At 43.1% G+C, this 20,624-nt stretch overlaps 2 protein-coding genes and 1 long non-coding RNA gene across 6 annotated transcripts; 1 reads left to right on the plus strand and 2 right to left on the minus strand.

Moving 5' to 3' along the window:
* Nucleotides 1-116: 116 nt before the first annotated feature.
* LOC105416868 (FA complementation group A) lies at nt 117-19,621 on the plus strand. The gene is made up of 43 exons (XM_029842150.1): nt 117-1,674; nt 1,887-1,999; nt 2,236-2,332; nt 2,620-2,774; nt 3,373-3,468; nt 3,710-3,783; nt 3,949-4,058; nt 4,493-4,591; nt 4,737-4,800; nt 5,382-5,494; nt 5,697-5,773; nt 6,053-6,194; nt 6,321-6,454; nt 6,633-6,743; nt 7,062-7,157; nt 7,240-7,302; nt 7,842-7,924; nt 7,993-8,053; nt 8,172-8,221; nt 8,395-8,465; nt 8,625-8,723; nt 8,856-8,989; nt 9,075-9,145; nt 9,326-9,425; nt 9,543-9,730; nt 9,803-9,899; nt 10,376-10,582; nt 10,692-10,765; nt 10,839-10,967; nt 11,589-11,667; nt 11,941-12,089; nt 12,167-12,272; nt 12,353-12,412; nt 12,500-12,604; nt 12,923-13,035; nt 13,107-13,260; nt 13,412-13,474; nt 13,821-13,914; nt 14,052-14,127; nt 14,300-14,450; nt 14,520-14,618; nt 14,705-14,813; nt 18,906-19,621. Exons 1-42 carry the CDS (start codon nt 1,620-1,622, stop codon nt 14,801-14,803), a joined length of 4,311 nt encoding a protein of 1,436 aa, XP_029698010.1. The 5' UTR covers nt 117-1,619; the 3' UTR covers nt 14,804-14,813; nt 18,906-19,621.
* LOC115251099 (uncharacterized) lies at nt 9,161-9,671 on the minus strand. The gene is made up of 2 exons (XR_003889652.1): nt 9,532-9,671; nt 9,161-9,451 (listed from the first exon to the last, which is right to left on the minus strand). It is a non-coding gene; the product is annotated as an uncharacterized lncRNA (long non-coding RNA).
* znf276 (zinc finger protein 276) lies at nt 14,888-19,458 on the minus strand. 4 transcript variants are annotated; one of them, XR_003889651.1, is made up of 12 exons: nt 19,256-19,458; nt 18,801-19,116; nt 18,682-18,728; nt 18,222-18,584; nt 17,614-17,692; nt 17,435-17,509; nt 17,240-17,356; nt 16,917-16,992; nt 16,698-16,815; nt 16,521-16,620; nt 16,119-16,445; nt 14,888-16,040 (listed from the first exon to the last, which is right to left on the minus strand). XR_003889651.1 is itself a non-coding variant. In XM_029842152.1 (12 exons), the coding sequence occupies exons 1-11, from the start codon at nt 19,425-19,427 to the stop codon at nt 16,175-16,177; spliced, it is 1,734 nt and encodes a 577-aa protein (XP_029698012.1). In that variant the 5' UTR covers nt 19,428-19,458; the 3' UTR covers nt 14,888-16,040; nt 16,129-16,174. The 4 variants fall into 4 exon arrangements, 3 of the variants coding, with proteins under 3 accessions (XP_029698012.1, XP_029698013.1, XP_029698011.1); XM_029842152.1 differs by having other exon boundaries at nt 16,129-16,445; XM_029842153.1 differs by having other exon boundaries at nt 14,888-16,445; nt 18,801-19,113.
* Nucleotides 19,622-20,624: the final 1,003 nt, after the last annotated feature.

Below are 20,624 nucleotides of genomic sequence, written 5' to 3' on the forward strand. Positions count from 1 at the left end.
TTGATGCTCGGGTCCAGTTAGCCCCTTTCCTGAATACAAAGCTCGGAACCGGTTCTGCTCCCTTTGGGCGTGAGTGGACGTGTGTCCTCAGGTGTCACTGTGTGTTGCTCTACTTGAGCCTGACAGGCGATGACATTCTGCCACCCTGGTAGGTTTAGCACTCTGCCTGGTACATCAGCACCGCTGTTTATACTTCTATTACACCATTAGTGGCACAATAGAAAAGGGCTTTTAAAAATTCATGAGACACATTGCATTAACTTTTCATGAGCTGCTTTCACCAGCTCCCATGTGATTAGTTTCCTGCTGCAGGAGGACAGTCCAGAAAATACACAGCTGGACGGGAAGAGCAAGATGGAGCTTTAGATTAAGGGTGGTAAACTTACAGAACAAATATTTCATAATATGTTTATTCAATACTTAACCTTGTGCACAGTTGCGCAACAATTGCTTAAAAGAGAGAAAGAGGAAAACACGCACACACAAAACAGTCCGATAAAGCACTGAGGGATTTAAAACCAGATTATGAAAAACTGATTAAGAGTTGTCCTTTCGTGCCCCATGCGGGCACGAGTACTTTTCAACCGCACTTTGGTCTGCGGCAACATTTCTAATGCCTTAATAATGCATACTGAGATGGTTATGGACACTAAAATCTACTCGCAGAGGAAACGGAAAAGAACTGGTGTGTTTTCACAACACCATCACTTAGTCGCCACTAATGGTGTCCACATTTGTATGTTTGTGTAGTTTAGAACGATCGATGTTTATGTAATCTTTAACAATTCTGGCCCTATGAGGTAAATAAGTCATATTGACATTCAGCATACAAATAAAATATGTTCCACAGATCTGCCAGAACACTAAAGTTACAAATGTATTTATTATTATCAACATGTTCTTCCAAACAACACTAATTTATGTGAAACTGCGTATTGTAAACATTACTGGTACAAATACAATTATTCTTTTTTGGAGGATTTTTTTTTTAAAGGAATAGTGTCATAACAAATATGACTCACCTCCTTTTGTCAATGAGTCATACAGAATGGGAAGAGGCATTGACAGGAATTAGGGAAATAATTATTTTCTGGCATATCTAATCTACATGGAAAGCCTATTATTACAAGAAAAAAAAATCTCACTGTTGATTAGATGAACTACATCCGATACCTTATTTGACAATCCCTCATGATTTAAAAAACAAAAACAAAAACGTATCACTTAAAGGGCCCAACCCATTACTCTGAGCAAAAGTAAGTCACCTGTAGTTTGAGGGCATCAAATGTACCATCATCACACCTGACGTTGTGCCATATAACTAAAAATGATCCGCAATCTACAGCCAATCACAGGCCTCCGTACTCGTCGCGTGCCTGAAAGTAATAACCGCTTGTCTGATTGGCTCTGACATGGACCAATAGAATCCAAGAGCGCGAGGGGGAAACGTGGAAACGGAAGTATTTCCAAACACACCGAGGAGCGTTAAAGCATCAAAAACAACAAACAATGGCCTCTCACGATCATTGACAGAGAGAAAACGTTGCGAATGTGCGAGCTCGACAAGCGTTTTAAGCATTGACTTTTATCGAAGGTATCTATCAAAAAACTAAAGCAAAATGTCCCTGGATGCATCGTGTCAATCGCAGAAAAGGACTCTGTCAAACCTCCTTGGTGAGTTGACAATGAACCCTGATAGTATCTTTAAAGTATTGGCATGAATATGTCGTTAATTCAGTCAAAATAAATGATGGAATTATGTCGATCCAGTCTTTTACTATTACAGTACATTCGCACCTCATCCTAGCCTTGTAATGCCATATTTAACCCTTCGAGTTAAGCTTTTCTTTATAAACCATATGGCGGTCTGATGTGTTTTCACCCAGCTGGTCGAGGATTGAAGAAGCCAAAGCAGCAAGACTGTGAGAGGCTGCAGAAGGCAGCAATCCAGCTGTTGGAACAGCAGCAGAACCTCTGTGGTCTTCTGAGGGAAGTTGGGGTGAGTACGGATACAGAGCAATGCAAAGCCTAGCACCAAAAATATGACACTCTTACAAGGAGTATTTTAATTTATGTACTCAAAATAAAAGAGTCATTACTGTTACACGACTGGGTCAGTATTTTGTATTTTAGTCTTTTGAGATTTTACTGCATTCTTTTGCATTTACTTGATTCGCCAGTTGGTTTCAAAATTGAGTTTATTCATGTGTCTCATTTTCCCCAAACTCTTTGTAGACTCCAGATCTCTCCAACATTTTTCACTCTCAAAATGAAAGACTGAAACAAGATAGATCCGAAAGCAACTCGAGTGGTTTTGCAGGTTCAGTGGTGGGTGAGTAAATGTAGCCCAAAGGACAACACGTGATACATATTGATACAAGATACCTTTTGTGATGTTTTGTTACGATATAACAGAGCCTGGAGGCCCTTGCTTTGTTATATCATTACAAAACATATCACTGTACAATCTTTGCAGAGTGACTGATTTGGTAATAAAGTTTCAAGTTCTTTCAATGTTGTGTTTGTTTCTGTTTTTCCTTCTTTAAACGCCTTTATCGACCCCTTTAAGATGCGAATTGAATAAACCTTCAGTAAATACATTTGATTTTCTCCAAACAGTCCGTGAGTTGAGACACCAGGCAGCGAAGCTGGGGCTGCCAGTGGCAGCACTGGGAGCGAAGATGGTTCTGGAGAGAATGATGGAGATTATTGAAAGGGAGGAAGTAACGGACGGTGAGGACAAAAGCAGATGCCTGCTAACTTCTTCACAGAGAGTGAGTATTTTTATAGACATTGGGGTTCCTTTGATGGCTAGCTCTTTGGAATCATCTGTTCCACTATTTATGTGGGTTTCCATGAGAATGGCCTTGTAAAATCAAACAATTTCTTGTAACTTGTAAATATTAAAAAGATTTTTAAAGCTTAAAATGAAAACTATGATTGAGTTTGTGGCATTTCTTGTGATTACATAGTTGCTTTAAATACCAGTGACCAGACCGTTTCCAGTTATGGCTACAATGTTTTAATGGGCCTGGAATGCAAACCTGAGCGGCTTACAGCAGCTAATATTAGATCAAATATTGCGTAAGATGCCTTTTCAATGTTTACAGTGTGGCAGGCTTTGTCTGTAGAACATTAATCATGTCTTTTGTAGCGTCTGTACAGGGAGGTGTATTTTCATACCGGCCATTCTGTAACGCTCAGAAAATACACCCACATGCAACACATGCGCTGTGACATGACAGAATGTTGGATAGTTCTGTGGCTCTAACTGGTTAGACCACAGGTGTCTTTGCCCAGAGAGTGTCTGTTATTTCTAAAGGGCTCATATTGAGAGATCAAAGTGAACATCAAAGTTTCTCTCCTCTCCAGGTTGAGCTGCGTGCCCTGATTGAGTCCAGCAAAGAACTGCTGTGGCAGGGAGCCTTCTGCCCTAAACTGCTCTGGCACGAGTACAGAAGACGTCAGGTACATGTGTGTGTCGGAGGAGTGTCATTAACAGAGCAACAAACCTATTTGTCTCTGGTGTGTTTGCCCTTTAAATAAAATGTTTACCATCTGACAGAAATGATAGTTTGATTAATACATTAAAATAAAAACAGGCATCTTTATTTAACCCCCAACAGCTGTCCACCAATAGAAATAATATTATTTTGACGTTGAACAATAGTTGGATAAATGTGCTGATTATGGTATGTTGTTTTTGCAGAGGCTCCCCAGCCTGGAGCTTGTGTACCATCTTCATTTTCATAACCTTCTCAATCTGAAGTACATTTTAGAGAGGTAAGATTAGATCTGTCAGTTTGTGGTGAATTGTTTTGATTGACACTAAGGATTTAAACTGATTTTAATTAAAACTCAGCTGAAATCTTTGCCCCTCTGAAGAAAATGACCTTCGTCCGGCCTGACGTGTCAGTTTTTTGCTACCTTTAACTACTTTCTTTCCAGTGATGAAGACGTTCGGCTGTGGATGGTGACTCAGTTGAAAGCACTCTGCATTTGGATTCCGCCACCAGGAGAAGATGAGTCCAGACACGTTCAAAAGAAAGCGCTTTCAAGTAAAGACTCATCTCTCTCTCGGGCGTCTTAAGTGCACACCATAAACGCACGCACCCATTTAGAGTTTGATCTTAAGATAAAACCCAGAAGCCTCCTATTTGGATTTTAAGTCATTCATTCAAACAGTTGGAAGAGCTCTCATTTATAATAGCTCTATTTAGCTGGGATAATATTCTTGAGCCAGCATGAGCAACAAACCAATAATATACAGTATTTAAGTTGACAGTATTAACAGAAAGATTAAGAAAACCTCTAGTGTGGAAATTGTGAAGCTGGAGCACCTTAGAATGTTGAATGTGCTTTAGCTATACTGCTTTTATACCCAGTAAAGTAGAAGAATGCATTTATACGATCGCATCGAGACTAGAAATCGCACTAGAAATGCTAAACAACGACTAAACATATGCGTAATAAAAGATCTCCTATGTTTTAGCTGTGGTTGGAGTCTTGGTAGGGTCTGGTTTTGAGGTGGCAGCTGCAGACAAACGCGTCTCCCTGCTCAGCTGCACACTGTTGGACGACCTGATCGCCTGTGAGTCACCAGCCTGGTTTTCTGATTCCGTCTTGTGCGATGAAGATCGAGTTGACCTTTGTTAACGCTAAGGCAGCTTAATATTTTCTCTTTACGTGTTCTGTCCTGTGATGTAATATTTTCATGCTGTTCTGTCTTTTTTTAGGGCTCCTAGAAGTTGTAGAGAAACATGAGACACCTGAGAGAACTGACACAGGCGCTGAACTACTGTACGGTTCTATTATATTATTATATTATATTCTCCCCTGAGATTCAGATATCAGTTTCAATAATGAGGCCAGAATGCTTCAGACATCTCTGCCATCTCTACTATGAAATAAACATTTGGCTGGCATTTTAAACTGCCAGCCATGACTGGTTCTGCGGGTTTTTCTGGTTTGTTTGTTTTTAATTTAGCTTTTCATTGTTTGGTTTTTAAAGACGTAATAAAATTATAGGCGTTTTTTTTTGTAATGGCGACTGCTGACCCGATAGATTTTTATTCCCGGGTGCTCAGTAAATGTAGCTCGCAGTGGCGTGTGAGCATACCTGGTGCCCGTTCGGACCAGATGTGCTGAAGCAGAGCAGCTGGCACATGTGATCAGCCTAATGAGATCAGAGTGAGCATAACTGTAACTGACTCAGTGTTTCCTTCACAGACTGAATCATGGTTGCGTGACTGTGCCGGACTAAAAGTCTGAGCGTAAAAAATGATGCTGAGAACACTCAGAATGAGCGCTCTCATTTTTTAACATTATAATGTTCCATTTCCTGGACATACAGTATGACGCCTCCCTTGTGTTTCGCATAGAATTCAGATATTTGACGCATCCTTATGCGGAGTTTCAGCATCAGGAGATGCTCTTCAGCGATTCTTCACACACTCCCTCACACAGACTCTCACTTACAAGCCTCGATTTACAGGTACAAACAAGCCGGCACCCTCACAGCTCAGTGGCTATTTGCTCTACAGCGATTGCGCAATAAAAATCAACATTTAGAACATACTACACTCTTGTATGATAAGAATAAACATAAAGGCAGCGTAGCGCTGGTGAAGTTTAACATCTAAACACAATGATGTGGGAATGTTTTGCTCTGATTTATGGCCAAAGTGTGTTTTCAGTGTCAGACGCAGTCGCCCTGCAGAATGACTGGACCTTTGCGAGAGCCAACCGGCTGGCCACCTCTCTGTTTCGCAAGGTAAAAGCATTTCACACAATCGATTCAAGAGAGTTCTATTATTATTTTGGTTTAGATATTATTTTTTCAATCTTCTAGTTGAAATATGCACTGATGCGGATTAGAATTAGGGTTACATGGCCTCATGACCACTCTGTATGTTCCCTTATTTATATATATATGTTTAAAAAACGAATAAAACTGCACATTATATCCACAGATGCATTGTTTTTGGTGAGACACCAGGTCTAAAACCCAATATGGCTGAAGAATCTTTGTCTTTGCTGGGTTTTTTTCCAGCTGGCTGTGATCTTCAGAGTGGAGCAGCTGCTGTGCCAGTTGCAGCAGGTTCTGGAAACCCATGAGGTTAACTGGAAACATGTCCTGTGCTTCCTTTCCACTCTGCTGGTTTACAACCCACTTGCCCAGCCGGCTCTGAAAGGTAAACGGACAACAAGCCATCAAGTACCATTTATCTGAACGGCTTTACAGGAATCGTATGTGTTTTCGTTGAGGAATAAAAGTTTCTGTTTCTGCACCACTTAACTCTTCCTGTTGTATTGGACAGAACTTCTGTCCCGGCTGCTGACGTCTGCGTTTGATGGCTATGACCTGGAGAACATGATCACGGCATTTTTACTGGCACGACAGGGTGCCCTGGAGGGACCCAGCATCTTCCCTTCCTACACTGACTGGTTCAAGGTTGGGTACCAGACCAGCACCAAACATGTTTTCTATGTAAAAACATAGTTAAGCCCAATGGTCTGCTTGTGTTTGGTCATCAAGATGATAGTGATATCTCGGTATCTTAATAATCATTATTGTGTTAGATTTTAATAGCAGATTGACGGTATTTTTTATTTATTTATGCCTTTTTCAGATGTCTTTCAGTGGAAGCAGCGGCTTCCATGCAAACAGCAAGAAATCCCTGGTATTTCTGCTGAAATTCCTCTCTGACCTGGTGCCTTATGAACCGCCACAGTACCTCAAGGTGAGAATCTGCATTATTAAAATATTCCTGACATTTGGCTTGAAACATATTTAAACCAGAATCAAAACATAGAATAACGAGAACAATTGAACTCCTTTTTAATGTATTATCATGAAAATAATATAACAAGGACAACATTTTTGAGATTTTAAGACGAGGTCTTTCTTCACTCCCTGGTCTAGTGTAGGCTACAGTAGTCTGCACTAGACTGCAAAATGTCACTAGATCAGATTTGGAGCCAAAGTAGCCTAAGGAAAAATACTGGACATATAGATAAACTGTGATTTTTCACGCTTTGCTGTCGTTTTTACGCCAAAGGTTCACATCTTGCACCCCCCGTACGTGCCAATGAAACACCGAAGCCTTCTGATGGAGTATGTCTCTTTGGCCAAAACAAGACTGGCTGACCTCAAGGTACAGAAGAGTTGTATTATAACTTAATAATCACATTATTAAGTGTTATTTTGTTAGAATGCTTGTCTGTGTTTGGGTGCAGGAGTCTGTAGAAGAAATGGGCTTGTATGAGGAGGTGTCTGGTGCAGGTGGAGCAACAGTGCAGGTAACAGTGACATCATGGAATATACTGTACATGCAATTGTGGGCATTTTAACCCGTGCACTTCCTAGATGATGGTGTGCCTATGCGCACGTTTGCATCTCATTGCTATAGATTCTTTAGGATGCTGTAGATTTCGCTGTCGTAACAGCGTCAGGCAGACACATTGTGCTGAGGTCAGCAGTTCAGCTAGGTCATTTCTTGGACACATGACAACACTTTGAATGTCCCAGAGTTCCTTCCACCTCTTTTCTTCTCTTGGGATCCGCCCGAATTTCATTCTCTGAATTTATGACCCTTTTGTTATGCAGTGAGAGTTTAATAAATGGACATAAATAGAAAAAGGTTGCAATGACGTGATCCCTCTGGCATCGGTACAATGAAGAACTTTGGATGGCAGCTGTGACATTTTGGCTAACAGCATTAGTAAAGGACACTTATTTAACTAGTGGGGCTCATTTGAGGCCATTTCATAACAGACATGTTAACACCCAGTTAAATAAACTAAACTACTCTGCCCTTTCCTGTCTGTGATATTTCCAGTGCCAGGCGGTCCAGGATGTGGAGAAGGCTGTGTCATTGTTTGAGGGGACTGGAAAAATCCCGGCCACTGTAATGGAAGCCAGGTATTCACCCAGGTCATCAGAACATGTCTGTGGGTTTCAGCCAGTCACTGACAAATATTTCTGCACAGTATTTTTCGGAGGCCCTATTTCTTGACCAGATTCCTTCCTGCCTTGCTAAAACCAAGAATGGTGAGCGTCTTTATGTTATAGTCTATTTACCAAGCTACTGTTTCTTGGGATGAGACGTGACTCTAAACTCTGCATCACAATCACGAACCAATTTTACATACATTTTTTTCATTTTCAGCTCCCTGTAAAGCCAGACTCTCAGATGACTTTAATTGAAGCTCTAAAGAAGTGAGTTTTTATCAGAAACATTGTAGCCACAAGCGTTAATAAATAAAAGTGGTGTGATCTCATGGTGTATTTGTTCCTCACTTTGGTTTAAGAGTGTGCTTTTCAGCTATAACCTGTGATATAATTGATGATGAGAGTTATTTGTGATTAGTTTATCAACCTTTTCTATACAGAGCAGATAAGATCCCTGCTGCTGTCTACTCAACATATGTGGATTCCTGCCAGAAACAGCGGCAGCAGTATTGTAGGTATTCTTTATCATATACTGTATATCACAGAATCGACAGGACCAATTTACATGGAACCATTTTGCATTCACAGTGTCCTCATATTAGCTTAGGAGTTTACCTGATGCAGAAACTACCAGATGCGGATGTCATTGTGTCGTTTGTTGTGCTTTTAGGCAGCGCAGAGTGTTTGAACACCAATGATGGTCCTTTGGAGGTCCTGGAGTTACAGCTGCAGCAGTTCAGAGAGATGATATCTGAAGGGGATGAGGGAGGTAGGCATGTAACCAGGAAGGTTTTAACTGTTTAGCACAACAGACAGAAAGTATAAATGAAAATAGAGATGATTCAATGATGTACAGAATGTTTTTTCTTTTCTGTTTACCTCCCCCCGTGGTTGGCCTCAGAGATGTTAGGCCAGCTATCCAGGATCTCACACACCCTCAGCTCAGTCTTTCCTGGCTGCCCTGATGACCTGATCATGCAGCCAGTCATCAAATTTCACTTATCCTTTTGTCCCTCCTCAAAGATCCATGACAGGGTGTGTACTCCTCAAAAGAAACAGTTTCATATCTTCTGTTAAATCTGGGTGCAGCATTATTTACATCTGTCCCTCATATCATCAGGTTGTCAACGTGGTCCTGAGGAGCTTCTGTCAGTGTGTGTTAGACGCTTCACGTGCTAACCCTCCCAGCAAGTAAGCCACACAAAGTTTTGTCAAGTCGCATTTTATTGCAATACATTAAAAAAAATCAGAGAAAACTAACATATCCTTTGTTTTCTCCACCATAATAGTAAAATCTGCTCTTATCACACAGGTCTGACAATAAGCAGACTTGGAATCTGTGACTGATGAGATCCACTTTTGTATTTCCAGACAAAACCTCTGGGCCTCCAGGTTCGTCACTGTGCTGCTCGGCAACACGCAGTTCATGTCCTGCCTTATGCATCGAATCTGGGACCTTCTTCGCAACCAGGTGTTTGAACCCACGTCTTGATACACCTGCCGATATTGACATCCCGTTTTCTGCTTTCCTTTCGCTTGGCTTCTTGTAAACCACTTCAGCTTTTTAACCAACACACCTGTCATTCAGGGGTCCTTGCTCAGTGGTTCACAGCTCCTTGGCCTAGCAGCGTTTGTGGTCCACCTCCACGCCTCTGCGTCCCCCCGACTGCTGGTCCAGCCGGTCCCACCCATATCAGCTGGGCTGGTAAATTTTGGCGATGCGTTTGTTTTGGCTCTGGAATGCAACACACAGACTAACATGGTCTTCTGCGTCAGGTGAGGAGAGAGATTTCAGCCGACTCGGTTAAGATCCACTGACTGCTTCACACCCTTCACGTTGCTGTGCAGGTTCTGTCTGTTAGCTGTGTGTTATGGGCTGTGCAGAGGGGACTCGGTGCCACGGCAACAACAGCAGGACTATGTACTGAGCAGTTTCTACAAGAAAGTAAGACCTCTTGTGACTTTTAGTATTAAAATGTCTTCTGTACCTCCTTAATCGTGTTGATTTGTACATTAAAAAATCTGTGGGGGTAGATTTTTAGGTTTATTGAATTAAATAGATTTTTAAGAGTTTCTTATTTTGTGTTAAAGTGTTAAATCTCCTTACAGTGAATCAGTGCCTCCATCACAATGATTTATTTAAACTGGGATAAATCTTTGTTACTTTATTCAAGTAACTACTAAAATACATTTACTCTTTTGAGGAGTTTCTGGTGGTTTAATCACATTAAGCAGCAGAGAGCAGTAAATTATACAGTATATTTGCCGGCCTGTATGAGGTTGATGAGTCATATGATACTTATCTTTTTACTAATTAATAAAACACTATTAAAACTATATTAAAACTTGTTTGATGAAGTCATTCTGCCAGAGCCTCAGCAGGCGTTCTGTTTTAACTCTTCCTGCTACCTGTCTGCTCAGCTTCTGTACCTCATCCCGCGGCTCCTGCCTGAAGCCCGGAGATCTCCCATCACTGGTGCTGGTTTGCTCAGTGAGGACCAGGAGGAGACTGTGCACGAGAACCTGTGGAGCGGCACTCCGGACCTCATTAGTACCTGGAGGAAGACTGCCTGGAATCTCTGGAGGCACCCTGCTTTCTGTCGGCTTCGACATCTGTCACAGTATCAGGTAATGGCTACGCAAGGGTTAATAGATGTTCGCTATCAGCATTGATGAGAGAGTGTGTGCACAAAATATGGAATTTACATTGACCTGTGGACTTTCACATCCTTACTAGCTTAAAATGTCAGAATGGCTGGCTAATGAGCTCAGAATACAGAGAAGTGAAGATGTCCTAACAGACCCTGAACGGTAAAGAAACAGACACACACAGAGATAATATGAGACAAAAATGAATTAAAATAATAAATACGTGTACTTGCAGGCACGAGTATCAGCAGTGGGCTTGTTTGGAGTTGTACCTGTTTTGTCCAGTGGAGCAGGGAGGCTGCGGAGGAGACATGAAGGTCCTCTGCACCCATTTACTGAGCGGCATCATGGACCAGGCCCTAAGGTCAGTGTGTGTGGACCTTCTGTGTCCTTTAGATTAATCCTTTTCATGCTCATATGTACTTCCTCTCACATATGTGTGAGGAGTTTGCATCTGTGGAGGGCGTTGGTTTCCGTCATGTTTATTTTTGGATCTGACATTCTTGTGAAGGCATCTGTGGTGTTTGTTGTGTGTGTGCTAATGGAGCAGAGGAATGACAAACATGTCAATCAGAAAGTTCAGTGCAAGAACAATGCAGTTTAATATTGCATCTTTGCTCTTCTCCATCTTAAATTTTCACACTGGCTTTCTTTTGCAGAGCTTCACAGGCAACTTCCAACTTCCGTGGATAACTAGTTAATCCCAAAATAATCCGGTTTACACTGTACATGTATATTTTTTTCTCTTTTAAAAAAAAAATTGGAGCATTACATAAACCAAACCCCTGCTGTTAGTTTTAATCTATAGATATACGATATTGTGAGAATTAATAAAACATTCAAAAGACAAAACGTGCTCCACTTCCAAGTCTCTAGCACCACCCCCTGTCCAATAATGTGCATTACAAGGGAGTTGTTTTAATAGTACAGCTATTTACAGAAGTGGTGGGACCTTATTTTTCTTTCTTTTCTGTTTTCGTGTCAGTTATCACAGCCAGGAGAAGCTTGATCGCAGCATTTCAGAATCAGGGACGTGTGTTCCAGACATTCTGTCCAGAGTCCAGGTGTGTACAACATGTGTCTCGCAGGTTTAACCCTTAGAGAGTCCAGGTGTATGCTGGCAGAGGATTATACTTATACTGGTGATGGTGGGGTGTCTAAAGCCAAAGATGAACCTTGACTGGACCTAGTTTCCCCCAGAATTGCTGTATGCAGTAGCTGTTGTGCGTAGATAGATATTATTACTTAGAATAATTACTTAATTCAAAAGTGTATTAGGGCAACACAGAGCCGAACAAATTCAAATCACTCATCTGCGTTATTATGTGCATGTTTAGGAGCTTGTTTACGAGATGGAAATGACCGAACGCTCTCCCAGTGGGGCAAAGAGAACGAATGTGCACGACTTCCTGTTCGAGCTGGTGTCTGAAAGATGCTCATCCCAGTCAAAACTCAGCCTGCACTGCACTCTGACCTCATGGAACAGGTACACCAAAGCACATGAGAGGCAGGTGGCGTGTGTTTACTTCAGCTGAGGCACTAAAGGCTGCACGTGTGCCACAGAGTGCTGCTGGCGCTCCCCGCACCCTTATTTATCGGAGTGAAGACCGAAGGAGGAAGGACGATGCTGGAGCTCAACAAAATGATAAAACATGTCAACCAGCATCAGGTGAGCTGTAGACTTAAGCTGTTTATTTAGATTTAACGGAGACTTTTGTGATTCCAATTCTTTTTTTGGTTTCGGAACAGAGGAACGTGTGTTCTCCCTCTGGTTTGCTGTCGTGCCATCTTACTGCTCACTTCCTAAAGGTGAGGATTACAGCCTCAAGTCCAACATAGAAGCAAATCCAAACTTCTCTTCTAGGGGTCTCAGAGCTGCTTGTTTCCCCGCTCTAGGGTGTGTTATATGCCAGCGTCCGTTGTGGATGCCCAGCACAGGAATTCAACAACGCCTGGTCTCAGATCCAACAACTTTGTCCTCTGCTCCTCGTCTCTGCAGCGGTAATGATCGCTGCCGTTACTTTAGTCCATTCACGTGAATTTAAACTGGACAAAGTGGTTTTAAAAATGGCTGGAATTTGAACGTAAAAATGTGTCACCTCAGAGTTATGTACCGTAGCTTGACAAACATGGAAAATGTGTTTTTAACACCAATGTTTTAAACAATTTTTATTAAAAAGGCCTTCTTCTCAAAAGAACAGTGTAATAGGGAGGTCTGTGTTTACCTTAAATCAAAAATTGTCTTAGAGCTGAAAATGAGGAGCTGCTCTGTCATGATAACAGCACTTATTGGGTGTAAAGATGTGTGTTTGGGTGCAGCACTGGTGGGGGCGCCTGTCTCCGATGCTGTCATCGCTATGGCAACGATTGTGTGAAGAGACTCTCCCGCAACAGCTGCAGCTCCTCACGGTCTGTCGGACCTGGGCCAGCAGGTAAAACCTTATCTTTTCTTTATCTAACCCTAGCTTTATCTATTTATTTTTAAATTCTGTCGTGTGTTCAGTTTCACGGAAGCTTCGCTGTCCTCGCCGGTGCCCTCGGCCACAGATGTTCTGCTGGCTGCCAGCCTGCACCGGGCCTGGCGTCGCCACGGCGGGAAGACCTTCAGCACTGGTCTGAACAAGCTGCGGATGGATCTGGGTGCACAGCACAGACAGGTGAGTCCCGGCAACCTTTCCAACGCCGCCATCTCCCAAACCCAAGAGCCGCGTTAATGTTTGCAGTTCTATTCAACACATGAGCATTAGCATCCGGAAAATAAAGGTCTTTTTCTCCTGTAATCTTCTGCTGTCTCGTTTCTTCTTGCAGGTGCTGGTTTTTTTGTTTTACCTGTGTCTAAATGACTACCTGTCAGCTCTCCTGTATGCTCAGGTATGCTGTTTTGGGTCATTTTTGAGCACTTTATCTCTTTTCCACACATCAGAAAAGGGGATTTAATCTTTTAAAATATACCAAATGGGAAACTGATCCTCAATACTGTTGTGGGATCAGCTATTATAGCGTATAGATAAACTCAAATGAGATAAACTATATGCTAACATTACCAGTTTCAGAATGCAGCCATTGGAGTTCTATTGTCCATCTAATCTAAAAAATATCTTAAAAAGTAAAGTGAGTTGTGATCCAGAGCCACAGCATGTAAAAGCAAGAATATAGATCAGGCATAATCCTTCCAGGGGTTAGGATTAAGACAGACACCTTGCTTCTGAACTTGCAGGAGAAATGCCAACAGGGAGCCAGGACTTTCTGTTCTGACCTCCTGTCCGTGCTGGTGGACTCTGCTGACTGGCTGTTCATCTTCAAACCAAGCGGTACGTATATATTTAATCACACACACACACACGAGTTTAGGCGAGTCATCGTCACGCATAAGAAGTGTACTTTTGGAGCGGCACAATTGGTGATTTGGTTACAGTGATGAGGTTTTCTTTTTCACTCGCAACTCTAGAAAAAAGTGTTTGCCAGTCCGTTGCCCCGGTGGCGACGGATGATTTTACGCGACTGTTGCCTTGGACCTTTTACAGGTTGGTTTTTCCCCATATTAGCTCTTCAATTGCCTTGAATTGCATGTCGGTGTAGACTCTCAAGGTTCATCCTATGAAACTCCCACAGGGACAAACATGACAGGTAAACTTGGTCATGTGACATTAAATCAGGGCTCAAACTAATTCTATTTTCTGTTCCCGCTGCGTTTAGTTTGCTGCTCCAGCTGAGTCCTGAGCTGCTGCGTAGGGCTGTGAGCTGTCCAGGCTTCCTGCCCACGGCCGTCCTCTCCTACATCCGGCTGCTGCAGATTTACCTGGACGGCCTTGAGCTGGGAGCAGCCGGCCAACTCTCCAACAACCAGGTGACTGACAGGTGACGGCGGCTCATTTCACACCCGGGACTTTTTGCTGAGGCGATATTTGAATTGCAGGTGGAGTCTGTTCACATTCTGAGCGGGGCCAAACGGTTTCTTCTCAGAGTGATTTCACAAACACCTCCGACGTCTCTCTCCTCCCGCCAACTCACACAGGTGACCTACAAGCACGCCGTATACATCCGCCCTGTTAAAAAGTGCCGATCACTCTGTCCTTTCTCCCTCTCTGCCTGTCGGTTCAGCTGATGTCTGAATGCAAAGAGGCGGACCCGGACGTGGCTGCAGCTCTCTCGGTGCACCTCGACCCCCACAGCCTCAGCCCACAGGTGGACTTCCTCTGAGCAACTGAAGGTCGTTATCCTGCAGTAATTTGATTACACTTCCAATAATTTGACCTGTTAAAGTTTAAACACTTCACTCGAAGCTTTAGGAAAAAAAAAAAGGTTTATTTTAACACCTTTTTGTACAGTAATGCACAGCTTATACACATCCGAAGCCCTTCCACTATGCACAACAGAGGGAAAAAACGCGGCATTGTAATAATTTAATAGACACAGTGATCTTATAAACAGAAACCAATGCACAAGTCTTTACATTTAGGTTACACGGCACATATAAGTGCTTTAGATATTTACAAAAAAATATTGCATTGTAGAATTTACGAGTCTGTTTTAATTGGGTCTCAAATGAAGCCGCTGCACCTCACTTCAGCCGTCAACGACGTCTGCAGACATTTAACTCCTGAGGCAGTGAAAAATAATGCACCTTCAGGTGGGGAATAGGCACTAGATGTGGTTTTCTTATCTAAAAACTGAGACCCTTTTTATGACGTTAAACTATCTTTTGCTTTGATTGTGTTACTGACGGCTGTCGTTGCTGCTCCTGTTCTCTTCAACGTTGTCGCATTTAAACAGTGCAAACACACACACACACACACATACACACTGCAGAGGCTCTCTGAGAGCTTTTGTTACAGTAGTTCTCAAGGGAATGTTTGTTGGGCGGAAATCACACAGCTACGTTTACAACTTGAAAACCAAAAACCAAAAGGAGTGTAATCTGGTGTTTATTATGGGAGGGAAGACTGCTGCTTCTGTCCTGAGGGCTGTACTATAACACACAATGAGTATGACACAGCCTTTGTTGGGGTGAGGCGGCATAAAAAGACCTCAAGCTCTTGCTCAAAAAAGGGTGTCGCCCAAAACAAACTCCACTCAAACTCAACCTGACCACTTGTTTTTGTGCATAGGACTCCCAAGTGTTAATTCTGACTATAATTCTGGCAATAATTCAGCTGATTTATCCAGCTGCAGTGTAAAACATCCATGGCTGCAAAGACAACCGGCCCAGTTTTAAAACCGAATCTTACTTTGGCAATGCAAAAAAAAAAAGAAAAGAGCACTGTTTGCAGCTAAAAACAATCAGCATCATCTCGTTCTTGTGATCATGCCGAGACAACCGATTTCCTCATTCTGCAAACTGTGGCTTTATGTTCAAGCGCGACCACTAATCTGTTAATCTTGCTTTGTAACCTCGCTCTGCTGATCTTTGCGTAACTCCAGTGACTTTGAAACGGATCTGAAATACATCCACCAAAATATGTTTGAGGCAACACTTTGATGCCAGATCTTATCTTAATGGTGAATTCATACGTACTCCGACCGACCTCCTCCAGTTTATGTAACCAGGCTGCAGACCTGGACTCTCTGCCGTCACCTCTCCTGGTCTTGATGCGCCGCCTCGCCGCTCAGCGCGATGGTTTGCAGGTCGTAGAGCGGCGGCGGCTGCTGGCTGCTGCCTCTCTGGCCCTCCGCGTGCGTCAGCGGGTGCACCATAGACATGTGGACGTTCAGGTTGTGAGCCTTCTCAAAGCGCTTCTCGCAGATCTGGCACGCAAACTCCAAGTCGGCCTCCGCCTTGTGCTTGGTCATGTGGTATTTCAGAGAGGCTCGCTGGCGACACTGGAAGCCGCACACTTCGCACCTAAAGTAGAACAGTTGGGAGAAAACAGCAGAGATCACTGGATCGCTCCGGAAAATGGGAATTTTCAATACTTACTGCAACGGCTTTGCCCCCGAATGTCTCATCTGGTGAACCGAGAGGTGTTTCCTCTGTTTAAAGGTTTGGCCACACTGGTCACAGATATAATTCCTCTCCTCTGGAAGAGCACAAACGGCAATCTCAAAGTCATATTTGTATTTACACACGTACCATAAACCTTCCTTTTGACCTCACCGGTGTGGATGAGCTTCACGTGCCGCTGCAGGTAGCGATCGATCATAAACACCTTGTTGCAGCCTGGATGAGGGCAGGGTCGCTCTCTCACCTCCTCATGATGCTCCTTGATGTGCTTCTGGAACCACACCCCCCAAAAAAAGAACAGTAAACTGTTGAATACCTTAAGTGCTCCTAAAGTTCATGATGTAAGGTCACATTTCACTCATGGGTTCTGACCTTCAGTCCATCAGGAGCCCTGTAGACAGCAGTGCAGCCTTGATACGGACACTTATAGATGTTGGGAAGCTCTTCCCTGGAAGCAGCATTCAAACCCATGACATCATTCAAGAGGATATAGGAACAGAGGGCGGTCAGCACAGTTTTTTACACAGTGGAAATTCTGAATTATTGGAATTCAGGATTTCCACTGTGGCATGATGGGTAGACGGACACACAACTTTGTGACTAAATTATCCATTTACTTTGGTTTTGTAATGATCCCTAAAAATATGAGCATCAAATGATATTGTTGTTGCCATAATCTCTACAAGCGTGCATACCCTTTTGGTTTAAACTTGTTTTTCCAGCCTGGTTTGGGGCCGGGTTTCTTTTTGACCTTGGACTCTTCTGGAGTCTTTGGGCTTCGTCTTCTCTTAAGAACTGTTCCCTTTCGAGCTCTGGCAGAGAAATGGAAGAGAATCACACCTGGACTCCTGACGTCTGCCATCTTCTCAACGACAGACGCTGGCACCCACCTCTTGTCTGAATACGGCTCATCATCTGACATCCCCTCTTTTCTACTCTCCTCCAGCTCATCTTCAGAGACGACCCTGCACACACACACACGCAGGGTTACAACTGCAGACCTTATACAGAAGTTACTAAATACGTACGTCATGGATGTGAGTCAATAGATGGGCAGAAAGAGGCCAACCTGTCCGACAGATCACTGTCAGCAGCTCTGTCCTCAGGCTGGGCTGGAGGAGAAAACGCCTCATCGGGGCCCGAAAAGTCTGAGGGTGGAAAATAAAAACACTTGGTCCAGACATGGCAGAGAGTAACGGGGGAGATGTTGACTGGCTCTCTGAATATGTCACTGACATCGCACATTGAAAACGCAGTTGGCTTATTCTTCTAAGTAAAACAGGAGACATTTAGCAGAACCCAAGTCAAGAAAAAGACTTCCTCAAAAGGTTCTGTTATTTTTTTTTTTATCACACCTACTATTATTGAGTATGAACGTCGTGATGGGGTCTCTGCGAGCGTATTCCTTAAAATGAAATGGCTAGCTTTTAATGATCTACTTTTGTGAGCTGAACTGATTAGAGAAACCACTAGCAACAGGCTTTAGAGTTGCATGTATTAAATAGTCGAAATATTGGGAACAAAGGACCAGATTCTCTCTTTTCATAGTGTGTTTTTCTGGTTTTACTGTTGATTCCAAGACTGTTGATTCCAAGAGGGAGCTTCTCGTATGTGCAGAGGGAATAGAGTAGCTCCATTTAATACCCTATTTAATACTGTGCCAGTCCTGATTCTCACCTTCACTGTTGCAGGTCCACTGGGCCGGTGCACAGCTCTGATCATTCTGAGCAAGATCACTGAAGGTTCCCCTTTTGTTCTTGTTGGGTTGGTCCTCTTTATCTTCCTCCACTTCCTCCGACATCCTTTCCTCGTCCCTGCCACTTGCTAAGGCCCCGCTGAATGTGTATTCTGGGTTGGTGGTCGTGTCCATGATGTATCTGTGGCCGTCAAGACAACTCCAAACAGCCTTCACAGAACCCAAACACTGGCCCTCAAGCACTTCCTTCAGGTTGGGGCAGGACCGGCAGGCCTCTCCGTGACTGTGAGCCCAGGACACAAGGCTGTGAAGGCACTTTGGGTCCGAAGTAAAAGATGCCGGTGCTTCAAAAAGTGACACAATCGGTCAAAGTTGATTGCTTTTTGTAATTTGTGGAAGAAAATGGTAAAGAAAATGGGAAATAATGTAAGGGTTATTTACTTTTTGGGCCGTGGTTTACTGAGGATTCTGGACACTTGGCATTTTTCCTGAAAATTACAGAAAACGTTATGTTAAAATGACTGAAATAAGAACACTTGGCACCATCAGTTTGGACTTGCCGGTGTTTTAGAGTTTCTTCTCCCACTGGCGGCAGGTTGACTCTCTGCAGAAACCTTATCAAGATGCTGTGGCATTTGTAAAACTTGGCGTGGCATTTCTTGCAGATGAACTCGGATAACCGGGGGTCGCGGTCCAACGGAACTCCAACCAGTTGCTGGAAGTCTGTGTGGAAGAAGAGGGGCTCACGGCTCACGGCGTCCGAATCCTCCGCAGCAATACCGATGGAATCCTGAGGCCACGTGAAGGCGTGTCTCAAACTGCGAGGAGAGAATTTCCCGTGGCAGAGCCGGCAGATGGCAGTTGACAGTCGACCTGCTGGAAGAAACACAGGCTGGTGTCACAAATGCCCACGCACTTGGCCATTTACACGATCGTAGGGAGGCAAAGAGATCAACTGTAGGGGCTCAACTGTAAGAGTAAAGGACAACACTGGGGCTGGGGCTCTTGGACTTACCCGAGGACTTTGCTTTGCTGTCTGGGTGTTTCTGGGGGACGTCTCCTGCTGCTGGCCTGTCCTTCGAAGCATCGTCCTTTCGGGGTCGACCTCTGTTAATCAGTGCCCCGTTGTCCTCACCAGAACCTCCTCTTGTCCTGCTGGAACTCGGAGGTCTGTTTTTCTTCTTCATAGTCTTTGACGTAGTTGACCTTTATTGGGGCGGCTTGACTCCTGCTGCTAATATCACTGTAACGACAAGTCAGATTTATCTTAGTCCACTTTTCAGGCGAAACAGTTTGACGTACTAAGCACAATAAAATATTTGTATATTTTCAAATTGCATTGCCGCCTTTCCTTGAATAAATAAAATGCCATCTACTATTTTCGCCCGGTAGCAGCAGCGTGCATATTTAAAATTTCTGTTTTTTATTAATTTTCTCTTGCATCAAGCTACCCCAAATACACATCATACCCACAGCCGCTAACTTCGCTAACGTTAGCAGGTTAGCCGGAGAGAACAGCTACGTTGTACAGTGACAAGACGTTTGCATTGATAAAATAATAGCGTCTAGGAAAACCTACCAGCAGAGTAGGTTAGTTTAAGAAAACGATACACATGTTTTTGATGCAACAATGTCAGCTATCCAGTGAAACAGTTCCCACGACGATGGTGCCAGTTGTAAACATTAGATCCCGGAAGTGCTCCTGGGCAAACTGCAGGGGGGGGAAATGGGCAGCGCCGCCTAGAGGATATAACGGGAATTGAACACTAAAACGGCCCTACAATTACCGTAGATGTGAGGAATGTTTTAAAAATCTATTTTTTTAATTTAAAATTACACCAGTTATCAGAGAAGAAATAAAGGGTTATATATTTAGCCAAATCAACTTATATGTGTAATTTGTGACAGTAGGTTGTTTTAAGACATGAATATACATCATACATCGAATATAGTAAATCACTATCATCACTACCTTAAGATTCCCAAATGGCTTGAGGGCTGCCAGCTCAAAACATATGAATAAACAAATCAAGAAATCAAAAGCATACAATATTCATGCAAAAAAACAATAATCATAACTTTAGGACAAGTACTTGTAAAGGAATGTATTCATGTTTCATTGTCAAAGTGACATTTATTTTTTGCAAATGAGCATGTCACAATTTCATTCAACAAAAAACAGAACTCAAATTGTTTTTCCCAATACCTGAGATTGTGTCAACTCCAACTTTGAATCTGATTTAATCAATGAACAATGATCAATTGTCCAGGTGACATGGTGTTTTACTAAAACACTGTAGTGAGAAACCTGGCATTCCATGTTGAACTAGTTTGCTGTATTCTGGTGTGTATTTTGTCACTGCCACTCTCAGATGTGAATCAGT

The sequence above is a fragment of the Takifugu rubripes genome, chromosome 9, assembly GCF_901000725.2.
Source record: "Takifugu rubripes chromosome 9, fTakRub1.2, whole genome shotgun sequence".
Taxonomy (NCBI): Eukaryota; Metazoa; Chordata; class Actinopteri; order Tetraodontiformes; family Tetraodontidae; genus Takifugu; species Takifugu rubripes.